Genomic DNA, 12,726 nt, shown 5'->3' on the forward strand with positions numbered 1-12,726 from the left:
TATTTTTTTTGCGTTTCTTTCCAACGTTGAATGTGAACATGATGATGAGCTGCAGTAGTATAGTAGCAGTTGCAATTGATCTCAAATCGCTCTTTGCAAGCCAAGAATCTGTGCCTGAAGGGAGCCACTATCTGCTTAGAGCCCTAGACCTGATAAATAGGGAAAACGTGGCATTTCTGAGTAATTGTGGAAGAGATGAGAGAGAAATGGATCGCCTATAGGGACAACGCGACAGCCGTGGACCATGCAACCACCCGTGGTCATTGCACATGATACAGTACAGCCATGGGAAGAAAGAACTTAAGTTTCCCAAAGGGTAAAGGCAATTTCAACTTGATGGCCGCTTGGAATGTGGGATTAGACCTATCACGTCGTACATTATGGTGGAAACGTGAGGTTATTACTCAAGTGGAAGGTAACGACGCAGAGGTTGGTGATGATGGGAAAGAGAGCCAGTGGGAATTAAGTGAGATTCAAAGAGTCAAAGCAACAAACCAGGGCTCTCTTTCTTTCTTCTCGGCTAGAAGTTCAAGATACAAATCGTTATGCAAGTCTTTAGGTAGGGTGAGAGATATTCTTTACTTTTGTTAAAATAAGTGTTAAATACTAAATAGCTCTTATATATTCTGCTCATTGATATGGGGTGTTTGTTCTGTAAGAGTCTCAGGACAGGGGCGCCTAACTTTGTAAATGGTACCTGGAGCAAAGTGCACATGCATGTGATTGATCGATTGATTCATTCATTTATTCATACAATTTTAGTTTGCCGTCAAAATATTAAATTGGGCGTCTGCGTGATTTCATGTTGGCCATGGTAACCATAGTTAGTTCTGTTGATAACTCACAATTTCATTTGTATAAGTAGCAGTTAAACTATTGCTTCACAAAATGATATGTTCCATATCCAATATGCAACAACAACAGATGCAAAAGAGGGCGAAGGCACTACTGTTTGTTTGCATTGGCCATAGTCTTTTACATTATGTTTGTGTGCATTCGGGTGCTAAAATGAGTACTTGAAGATCGCTTAAAAATAATTAACATGCCCACACATCACATGTTGCGGGGCTTACAAGCATTGATAGGCTACTGTAAACCCCTAAGGGATTGATTGGGGGTAAGGCCCTGCACCATACTAGCGTCATGTCCAGGGGGTGTACATCAAGCTGCCTCACCCTGAAACAGGAGATGGCTCGGCAAGGCTTATGCGTGTGTGTTTCCCCCTGAAAACATTCATACTTTCAATATTGTGCATCATCTCTATACTATTCACGTCAGTAGAATAAAATGTGTGAAAGACCGACCTGTCCGAACAGCTCGGGCAGCCCCAGCACCTGTCCAGTGAACACCCCCAAGCAGATGAGGATGGAGTTGAACTGGCCAATGGAACCCCTGATGTGTCGGGGGGAGATCTCTCCCAGGTACATGGGCAGGGCGCTGAGAGCTATACCTGCAGGACAACACATCAACACAAAGAAACTGAACGTTAAGCCATTGTACTTACACTTACTTAAATCAATCAATCAATCAGATTTTATTGTCACTTCCACACTATACACTGGGCATACAGGGGAGCAAAATACCGTTCTCCACAACTCATGATGCTTCACATTTAAAAACAATAGACACATTAAAAAGAGACAAAGCATTGTAAAAACATTAAAAAGTAAGGAGAGTAGAGTAGACAACATTAGCAGGAGAAAGTGCTGATGCATTCAAAGTGCAATATAGATAAAGTGCTATCTATTCATCTCTCAGGATGTTGGCCTATTCAGTGACCTGATGGTTTGGGGGAAGAAACTGTTGGACAGCCTGCTGGTGCTTCCACGGGGGTCGATCCCTACGTGATTTGAAGCATACCTTTACAGCATGAAAAGTCAAATGCCCGACATACTATACTATACAAATACACCAAATTGTCAAATATAAGAGACAATGTTTTAAATAGACGATCAAAATATTTATCTGTGGAACCGAGTCAAACTAAATGTAATGCCTCAACTCCTACATTCCAAGTGGGGCCCACCCAGTTCAAATATAATCATATTATGATTATATTGGGGGGGTCACAGCCTGAAAAGGTTGAGAACCACTGCCAATAGAGCATAGCAGTGGTGGTCATTTTGTCGTTCTACAGGCAGAAAGCCCATTCATTTTTTCACATATTTATATAAATTATGTTAAGCCTGGAACCAGCCTGGTGAATCATGACCATAAAACATTTTATTATGTGTTATTAAATTAAATGGTATAATTAAGATTTAATTAAATATTCAAAAAGATTATTTACACAGAATCATGTTTTATGGAAATGATTCACCTGGGTGGCTTGTTCGGTTGTTCCAGGCTTAAAATAATTAATATAAACTAGAATTATTATTATCCATACCCGTTTAGGTACCTGTTATTTTTTTTCATTAACCCATTGTTCAGCCAATCGCAGCGCAGAATGGCACACCTTCCAGCCAATCACAACGGCTAATCACGGCACCAATATGGTAATTTTGCCTTCACTATTAAAAGTATTAGTTAGAACCAATCAGAGCATAAAATGGCAGACCTTCCAGCAAATCACAACTAGCCCTCAATCACAACGGCCTCTCCCAGTACTTAGTTTAGACAGTTTTTGGTTTAGACTAGTCATTGGTTAGACAACTACAACCTATCTCAAACCCTCACCCTAACCTTAACCTCCCACAGCACACCTAAACCTAACCATAACCCATGTCACAGTCTAACCAATGACTAGTCTAAACTAAGTATGCACTCCCCTCTGCCTTTATTCTGCCATCCTCAATTTCGGCGCCTCTCCCTCTATGCTGTTGTCCTCAATTTTGCGGTCACTACTAAAACTTAAACTTACCATTCAATCACAACAGCACAACGAATAACTCTTCCTACTTCCGGGCTGCTTCCCTAGCTACTTCCTTCACAGGTGTTACCACTGTTACGACCCTGGGTCTATATGAGTAATATGAGGTTGGAATATGTATAGTGTTAACCTTCTTTTCCCTGGTGTGGTGGCTTGATGAGAGAGTGATGTGTGACAGGTGTGTCATCTGTGGAAGTGGGCAGAGAGTGAGAGAGTTAAGTGGATGCTTGGGAAAGTAGGTGGTGTCTCGGAGCCTGGAGGCAGTGATTGGTCTTCGGCGGGTGGTGGAGGAGGATAACAGGCCACCTCTGTTCAGTGCCAGGGGGTCCTCTCTTCACTCCCATGTGGACTCCCAGCAAACACACCACTCCCTCTGTGCTCCCTGAATTCATTATCTTAGTGCCAATCTCTTGTGTATTTATGTTGGCATTTACAATCCCCAAATGTCATGATCTGAACAGTCGGGTTTGGTAAGGGTGGGGGGGGGGGGGGGGGGTTATTTGCTTTGGGGCCCCGTTTGTTGTCTGTTTTGTTAAGCAGGAGTTAGAGTATTATTGTATTTTCTTTTGATGGTTCCGGACAGTTTAGGTAGGGTTAGTATATTTAGTGTGATTTCTTTGGTGTTGTTAATGCTCAGACTTCCTTCCCCCCTTACAGACGAAATAAAACCCATGTTTGCTGGTGGTTCATGTGAGAGGTTTTAAGAGGGATCCATCGCATTCATGTTGCAGCCCAGTTCCCCTAGGCTGGTGCTGTAACACCACTGATACTAATGAAGGCTCAAATTCATTCCAAAATGGCCTGTGTGCACAATACATAGCCCATTGATCTGAATATGTTCCAGCCACTGAGGAGAAGGGAGCAATCTTGTTGCGCAATGTGGGTATACAAACTACACTCTTCCGGGTTTTTAAACAGCTGGAGGATGGAAACCATGCTTGCAAATGCACGTGGCTTCAACTTGTTTTAGATGATCGGATTTTAAAGTCGTGATGAAATGCCTATTTTACATTTGAAGTTTCAGTCTGAAACGTCATCTCAACCTGGGTCTCAACCAATAAGAACGTCCCATCCTGTCCCAGGCTACAGAAAGCTGGACTCTCACTCACTATGCCTGCTGTGTGCAGCAGAGGGTGTTTGTTTACCCTGTCCGCAAGGGAGAGAGAGAGAGAGAGATATAATATTTTAGCGTGCCGATTAGACGTTTAAAATGAGTAATGCAGTGTCTGACTGTCATCTTGAGTTGGATAAATAATAACATAGCAGCCCAAGAGTGTCTCCCTACTGCAATAAAACTCTGGTGTGAGCGGAGGTGATTGAAATCAATATACATTTGTATTCATAAGGGTGTCATCACGCAGTACGTTTGCGCCTACAGGAAGTTATTAAAATTCTAATTATAACAGTGGCAGATTAATTCATTTGGAGGCCCGAGGCGACCCCTACGAGGCCCCCGGCTGTGCCTCATGCGTATAAGGTAAAGGCATGAGGTGGTAGATTTTGTTATTTAAGTCAATGGTTCTCAAAGTGAGGTCTGGGGACCCACAGGGGTCTTTCAGGGGGTTCCAGGGGGTCCCCAGCGAAATGAGTTAATAATTTATTATCAAAAGGCTTTTTTGGAGCGGGAACTCTGGGGTTAAATACAAATTGTGTTGTTGTTGTTTTGTATTTGACCCAAATGTGATTTGAAAATGTTAAGAAACTTTGATAAACAGCTCCAAAACCGAAGCCATCCTAGTTGGCAATTTTGTGTACTCAGATCTCAAAACAAATGATGCATTAACTATCCGTACTGTATGTCTATTTCTACAGAGAAATTGGTATTTATCAACTCGTACACAACTTGCGGTATACTACTTGATAGGGAATGGAGAGTCATCTCGCTAAGGAAAGCCCTCAAATTCCCAAACATGGAAATAATAACAAGAAACAAATCAACTGTTTATATGATGGAATGCATCATGGTGCAAATATGACATTAAAATATGCCTTTTAAACAAAAGGTATGTAGATTAATAGGCCTACCTATTGACTATGACATGTCATGTGCTATTTTTGACTTTTTCTGCTTATCTGAAACGGTCACAAAATACAGGAGATCAATAGCGCTGGCCTTTCCGTCCTTTCTATGGTGGCCATCTAGTACGTGACAGCCGGATAAATGGCAGATCAATAATGCCCATTACCATAACAGACATAATGGTGACGCTGAGCAAATCAAGAGTGACTGATTTAGCGTTAGTACATTCTGGTATATCTGCCCCGTCCATCACAGGGAAGAGAAAATCCTTCTGCCCACCTTCACATCACTAATTAATCATCCCTTTGTCAAATTGTGACATATTTCCTTTTCACTGTCCTTAAAAATGAATTCCTTTTCACTGTCCTTAAAAATGAATCCCTGCTCTCATCTGCCACCACATGGTGTTTTTCACTTGTTAGTGAAGCTGTAGTGTCAGTTTCAGTATACCAAACTGTTTTCTGTATGAGAAAGGTTTCCGGGCCCTCTCGGGTCTAAAATGCAGGGCTCAAATTGCATCAGGGGGGGTTGTGTCGACGGCGGTTTTGCTCGTTAGACGGCACCGTATCCAGGTGCAAAGCCAGGTGCGTGGCGCTAAGGGGTTATAGTGAGCCTCTGAATTAGTCATGGGTGTGTTTTGGGTGTTGCGTTATTTAAACCAGTGTGTCTTCTCCCATTCCCTTTAAGAGAAGCTGCACTTAAACTATATGCAAAAAATAATAATCTGTGATATCTAGACCTATCAACTTGATAATCACTCGCTCATCCTCAGCACATTTTGGGCAAGCTGTGGCTATGGCTGTTTTTAGCCCAAGGAATGTATTTTGTGCAAAACTAATGCTTGGAATGGATTTAGAATCATGAAACCCCCCTAGTTTGACATGTTACATACTACTTAAAGCAAAAGAAGTGTTTGACATTTTTGCCTGCCATAGGATGTTAATGATAGGGTCACAAGAAACCCATATAAAAAATGCCCAACATCAACAGCCGGTCAGCAAGTGGATTCATGAATACATGTATATAGACAATATTTTAGGCCAATAAAAAATACTATATACCTAATTTCCCACCCGTCCACCTCGACTGCCGGACTATTATATCTTTGCATGTCCAACCGACAGCTGTGTCATTCAAAGCAACCAAAGGTATGCCACCGCCATATCTTGCAAATCTGATCGCACGCTACAAACCCTCCCGAGTGCTCAGATCAGCCGAAGCAGGGAAGCTGGAAGTATCTTCGCTAAAAACGCCGGGACAATTAACTCTCCACGTCCCAAACTTTTCTCCCTTCGGGCTCCAACACTATTGCACTTCCCATTGCAATCAGAACTGCAGATTAACTCCCAATCTTCCCCCGCAGTCTGAAAACACACCTCTTAGCCCATAGTCATAGAACTTGCCATAGTACTTGCCCTAGCCTCGACCTCCTACAGGCGTATGCATATAGGCTCAACTTATGTAACTTAAATAGCACTTTCCCTAGACACATAGTTTCCTTAGTTAGATATTCATTCCATTCCAAGCTTACGTATGATTCATAATGACTATTTATTATGTTTTGATGTATTACCATGTTTTTTGTTCTTGCTTACTGTAAATCGCTCTGGATTAAGAGTGTCTGCTAAATGCCAAAATTGTAAATTGTGTCAACTTCACAGTATGAATTTCAAAACGCCATGTTCACTCTGATGTAGGTTGTTTTTAAACCACTTATTACAACGTGATGGATGGCTTTGTGTCAGGAGGATCGAGCCCAGAAGACCTGTTAATGCGTTGAGAGTTGTGCTGTCTAAATAGTAAGCCGCGCTGTCACTGCGCAAGAAGATAAGACCACCTCGGAGCTGGTCCAAGTCTCTGTGCGTTGGATAGCAGTGCACTCCGATTGCATTTTATTTAAGACCAACGGATGCTAAATAGGCACAATATAATTTGTTATCAACCAGTGTGTGCCGCTTTGCAACAGGCAGAAGATAGCCCTGAGAGTCACTAAGAGTCACTTAGAGTCCTAGTGAGTCCTCAGAGTTACTACAAATGTTTGCATGATAGGAACCCTGTTCTGAGAGGATGACCAAATAGCAGTTTTACAAGATCACAACACCTCGGTTTGGTATAGAAAGAAAGTACAGAGCCAAAGGTCAAGTTTACTAAGTATTGAGGGTTTACGTGGTTATAGATGTCTGAAACACACATGAACAGGGATCCAACAAACGATAGTTTGGGTGGGTAAAATAGACAAAAACATGAATTGACAGAAACTATGAAATCTATGAAAAAGTTGAATCTCTCTGCAACACAATTTTAATCAAGACGTAGTGGGGGTCGCCCTGCTTCATCTCTCTCTGCAGCCAAAGGGTCCTTAATTGGCCTGAAAACAGTGAAGACCGCTGCACCAAGAACACTAAAACACTAAGCCAAGGAAACTTTAAACACTAAGCCAGGAGGAGCTGCGTGGGCATGGAACCAGGGACCTTCTGTGTCCCAGACGGATGCTCTCCCTCATGAGCCACTGTCGCTAGAAATGCTGCATGCAGCTTATTTGTGTAACTTCCTGGTTCTGGTGTAGCACATCCGACAAGTGGTTGTTGGTTGACTGCAGAACTAGGTTTCGGAATGTTGACCTTAAGTAGGTGACTCGGGGTAAGACATGATGCATATGCAGATGAATATTGGGTCCCCAGTCGTCCCAGTGTCTGTCCGGGTCTGCACTGCACTGTATATCATGCATTCATTACTGGGTATGTGTCGATCTCGAGTACCATCTCGTTTACGAATCACTATGAGCCAGCGGGCGAATTGATTATTTATCAGGAGGACCAGGGGGGGAGAAATGAATGAGAGCCAATACAATACACGGTTATGTTGACTTAAATCAATGTCAGTTTAAAAGGGTCGGCATACACCGGCAGGATTAATGGTATTTTGATGAACGTGTTGTTGACAGAGTTAGTTAACTGTGCAGCGATCTGCATGCATGGACCAGATAAGAAGTGAAATAAATAATACTGACGGAGGAATAATAGAGATCAGACAGATCGAGCACGCAACATTTTCACATGTTGACATTATTATGCTCCGTTAGTCACACAATTCAATTAAATGTTACCCTCTTGGGCGTTATGCGCTCACAACGCCGTAACGCCGACAACACATGCGTGTCTCATTATCTACTGATGAGGAAGCACTTACCAGAGTCCACCCCCATAATGAAACGGCCGGCAATGAGCATCTCGAAGGAGCCCGCCGTCTCCCCCAGGCTGAGCAGCAGGGCCGCTATCAGTGCAAAGCCATTGTTCAGCAGCAAGGTGCCCTTTCTACAGCCAGGACAGAAGGGAGGAGGGGGGGGGGGGGGGGGGGGGGGACAAGGGATAATGAACTGAGGTGAGGTGCAGAATGTCAACAACAGTAGAAATCTCCATATTTTAACTTTTGGCGTTTTTTAACCCATTTTGACCTGAGATCAGATTTAAAAAATGTCTTCTACATCCTGACAGTTTTCTGAAAAAGCTATGTTTCTATGTCAGTCGTTCTTCGATTAAAAAAAAATAGCAGACCTACAAGCTCGTAGCTAGTAGATCTGCTATTTTTCAATAGCTAAAGCATAACATAATGCTAACACCAAAAGGTGTTAGCCCAAAATTGATTAATGCCTCAAGTGATCCTACTACAGCGTCCCACAAAAACATAAATAGTAGCAGCTCTACAATCTCGAGATGCAGTGCGAAGCAACGTGTTTGAGCTTGCACATTTTTCACTTTAAAAATATATATTCAAAGATTTGCACCAAATTAATGTTCAAGATTTTTCCTGTAGCGCGGCACAAAGTATATCTGCTATTTTCGAATAGCCAAAGTATAAAATATGGTTAAGGTTATTCAATTGATTATGAAGCCAATGACACAGATTTTATTAGTCAGAAATATAAAAATAAAATAAATAACAAAAAATACATGTGTAGGTGTCACGCTATGATCAGATAGCTAGACGATTGTGCTTTTTAAAATAAATCCAGATGGAAATGCAGTGCATTTTCATCCAACCGTCCATGAAAACCCAGAGAGAGATTAACATCTTTGAACATTATCACGATTAACATGGGCCAAAAATGCTGCCAGGCCACTCAACTCATTTACTCTATCGATTTGACGAGACAAACACCAAGTGATTCCTCTTGAGTCTAAATTCCACAGGCGCTACTGCACCGAACACAGTTGTCACACCAATTTGTTTTGGAAATAATTGTTTATATGACGCCAACCAGAAGAAGAGCAGTGATGGTTTGCATAAAATCCCAATGGTCAAGGCTGCCATAATGGCATTCATCACCTGAAAAAAACAAACATAATGAGCTGGCAGGTATGATGGTTCCCCATCCATGTGTGGGGAATGAAAGAAACTGATTATGTTGGTCATTCCACTTGGGAATGGTGTTCTTGGTTTGTTTTTGCTTCCCCTGTATTTTCCAAGGTGAGTGGCCTAGTTTTGTATTCATCGGTATGGTAGAGTAGTCTACACTATACAGCATGTTCATACAACGGAACCAGCATATTGTCTCTGTCGGGGTTGGAAACCTCGATCATTATATCCAATACTGTAACTTTTGAGGATTCAAATAAAAGAATGTCAAAAGTAGCAGATATATCTGCTGCTTTTGTGTGATACTGTAGTATGATCAAGTATAACCTGGCTCCCCCCTATCTTTCCGATCTTCTTGAACCATATGCCCCCCCCCGTTCCCTCAGGTCCAGTGAAGCCAACCTCCTGAAGGTCCGCAAGGCCAAGTACCGCACCTGGGGTGACAGGGCCTTCTACGTTTCGGCCCCCAAACTCTGGAATGAACTCCCCAACCACCTCAGAGCTGCCCCCTCTCTCCCCTCTTTCAAAACCTCACTCAAAACCCACCTCTTCAAAATAGCTTTCCCCAGTTGACGTCTCGTTTATCCTTTTATCTTTTTAACCCTGTATCTGTTATGTTTTATTTTGTCTTTTTTCTCTTAATAAAGTCTGTTCTTAGTGTTCCCTGTAAAGCGCTTTGGGTATTCAGAAAAGCGCTATATAAATCTGAGCTATTATTATTATTATTATTATAGGGCAAGTGCCCTAAAGACACGCAGCACCGGCGCGTCCATATAGGCCACATACAGTAGGCCATTGCCTAGGGCGGCAGTTAGTAAGGGCAGCACAAACACGCCAAACGAGACTCTTATTCCCGTGCCATTTCCCATGCGCTGCCCGCGACTCAGTTATTCTCGTGCCAGTTCACGTGCGCTCCCCCGTGCACCGCCTCCGCTGCACGGATCATCATTGCTGGTTGGTTTCGTGTCCCGTTCTGTGAAAGGATTGTGAAACAATTGTGCGAGTCGGGAAGGGCGCATACGTGGGATGCGGCCTAGCATGGCAATTTCCTAAGCGCCACCGCTGAAGACACGGCCCTGGCTGCGTCTCAGGTCCATTCAGGACTGACGTCGGAGAAAGTTTGTAGATCTGCTATTTTTCAATAGCTAAATTATAACATAATATTTAAAACACCAAAAGGGGTTCCCGCTCAAAATGGGTTAAATTAAATCCTCATTGCATCCTTGTCCTTGCATGTTAGTCCCTTCCACTGAGGAAACATGTAGGAAATGAGAAGAGGAGAGAGGGAAGGTAAAAAATGTGTTTAAAGAAGTGGGAAGTAAATTCCTCATACCGTGCAACGTCCATTTCTGGTGACGACAACACAGGTGATAAGATCCCTCCCTTGCACTGCAGGGGCTTCATATTGTCACCCGAGAGGGGTGGGATAAGCACACGTCATGGCCAACCAAATTGTACTTCCTTGTGCACCTGTTGCTAGGATGTAGAAGATAGGACAGGTCAGAATAAGGTCCCGAGGGGCAGCCTTGAGGGCCACTTTAACCTCCAACTGTGAACACCCTGCTGAATTATTCCAGCCCAAGGCATCTAGATTAGAAGGCACGGCACGCACGCACGCAAGTGGAGTAGAAGTAAAAGTATTGAACATTGTAAATACTCTTTCAACATTGTACTTAAGTACAGTACTTGAGTACATGTACATTTCACAAAGTGGGTCAAAACCACAATAGGGCAGGAGTAAATTACTTTGCACAGCATTCTGTGAATTAATAAATAAATATTATTTATTCATTGTTGTTCATTGGTGTGCAAAGTAATTTACTCCTGTGACTGTGGCCACATGTTGCCGTGACCAATAATACCATAAGGGAGGTGAGTCACTGACAATATCCCCCCGATGAACACCAAACGTCACCAACCTGTCGATGTCAGTGTTTTTATAATAAACCAAACCCTGAGAAGCAAAGCTTTGTGCAGACTTTTATCCTTTCATGCGGACAAAAGCAACCTGGGAAGAAAGGTGTGAACAGAAGAGGGTTCACAGATGTCACATTCCCACAAAGGAATTCTTCAGACAGGGACACAGAGTATACAATAATTATATTTCTCTTTGTCATGGTGAATTATGTTTCACAAGTGTACTCCTGAGGTACAAAAGGAAAAGTAGAGAAAGAGCCCTTCAATCCATAAAGATGCCATTGTGGATTTTGTGGCTATAACATATACGTAGCTGAGCTGTAGGAGATAATGGCTCCCAATATAGCATCTAGCGATCATAATTTTGTCACTGGCGTCCTTGCGACTGGAAAAACCTGCACTGAGACATTATCACTGCAGTTTATGCATTAAATAACTTGGCTACTTGGCCTGTTATTTTTCATACTCTTTCTCAGCTGAGAAAGTCCTTTCATTGACAAAAAGGCAATCGCAGCCAAAGAGAAGCCTTCAGAGAAAATGGATGTGCGGATAGTTGAGTGTTTCATAACCGGAGGGAAAATTGATTGATGCATAATCAAATGCATAATCAAATCAAAAAGACGGGCCTTCAGTTGTAAAAATATGCATACTGGTATCTGGTAGGAAACGCCTGGCCTTGGCTATACCGGCTTGTGGCGGAATTATGCAATGTTGTTTATGCAAGAGAGACTGATAAGGAAAATGGGGTTTTTGAGGCAGGACTGCTACTACTTTGTGTTTGTTTTTCCCCGGAAATTAACGCACTACTTGATGTCACACAAAAGCATCAAAAGTAGCCTGGGCTGTGGCTCAGCGGTCCAGGCACCTTGGCTGGTAATCCAGTCTGGCAGTGTGCCGCGGGTTCGACTCCCGAGCTTTACTGCATGTCACCCCCCCATCTCTCTCCACCTTATTTCCTGTCAGCCTACTGTCTGTCTCTCCATAAAAAACATAAAAATAAACTAAAGCCACAAACAAAACAAAAAGTAGCAGATCCGCAAGCTTGAAACGTGGCACAAAGCCATGCATTATAACTTAGAAGCTTGTCGATCTGCTACTTTTTTTTGCAATTTGTGAGTTTGAATGCTGAAAACTATTTTGGACATATGAGGTTTCCACCCGACAGAGACGATTCATGCTGGCCCGCGGGCAGCCATGTGTTTAGATCCATCAACAGAATAATCTTCTTGTGCCCTACAGGAACCCAGGAGAAGTCTGAAAACCTAGCCTAGTGTTAAGGCCACCTGAGCCATGCACAACAACCCCCCGCCCCCCCAAGCCCCATGCAGGCCCATGGGCGTTTTCATGCCTGCAACTTGAAATAAAGAAACAACATTCAGCAACATTGTCGTAAGAGATTAATGTCACTTGCTTGTGTGACTAAGCCAAGACAGGAGTTAGTATTGCAAAACAGACATAGACAGACAGGGGGAGGGACGGACAAAGCTGGGCATTGGAGCGCTGCACCCTGGTTAGTGGTTACACCACTCAAAACTAACGAAAAGAGGCATTCTAACATGTA

General features: G+C 42.9%; 1 protein-coding gene across 1 annotated transcript in view; it reads right to left on the reverse strand.

Annotated features, from left to right (window-relative positions):
- The window catches only part of slc2a9l2 (solute carrier family 2 member 9, like 2), a 180,124-nt gene that overhangs the window by 128,771 nt on the left and 38,627 nt on the right, over positions 1-12,726 (reverse strand). The window contains exons 6-7 of the mRNA XM_080792106.1: positions 8,082-8,206; positions 1,305-1,450 (exon numbers count right to left, since the gene is read on the reverse strand). Of these exons, the coding sequence (XP_080648232.1) occupies positions 1,305-1,450; positions 8,082-8,206 (271 nt within the window). The remainder of the gene's footprint in view (positions 1-1,304; positions 1,451-8,081; positions 8,207-12,726) is intronic.

The sequence above is a fragment of the Protomyctophum bolini genome (assembly GCF_963924005.1).
Source record: "Protomyctophum bolini genome assembly, chromosome: 2".
NCBI classification, from domain to species: Eukaryota; Metazoa; Chordata; class Actinopteri; order Myctophiformes; family Myctophidae; genus Protomyctophum; species Protomyctophum bolini.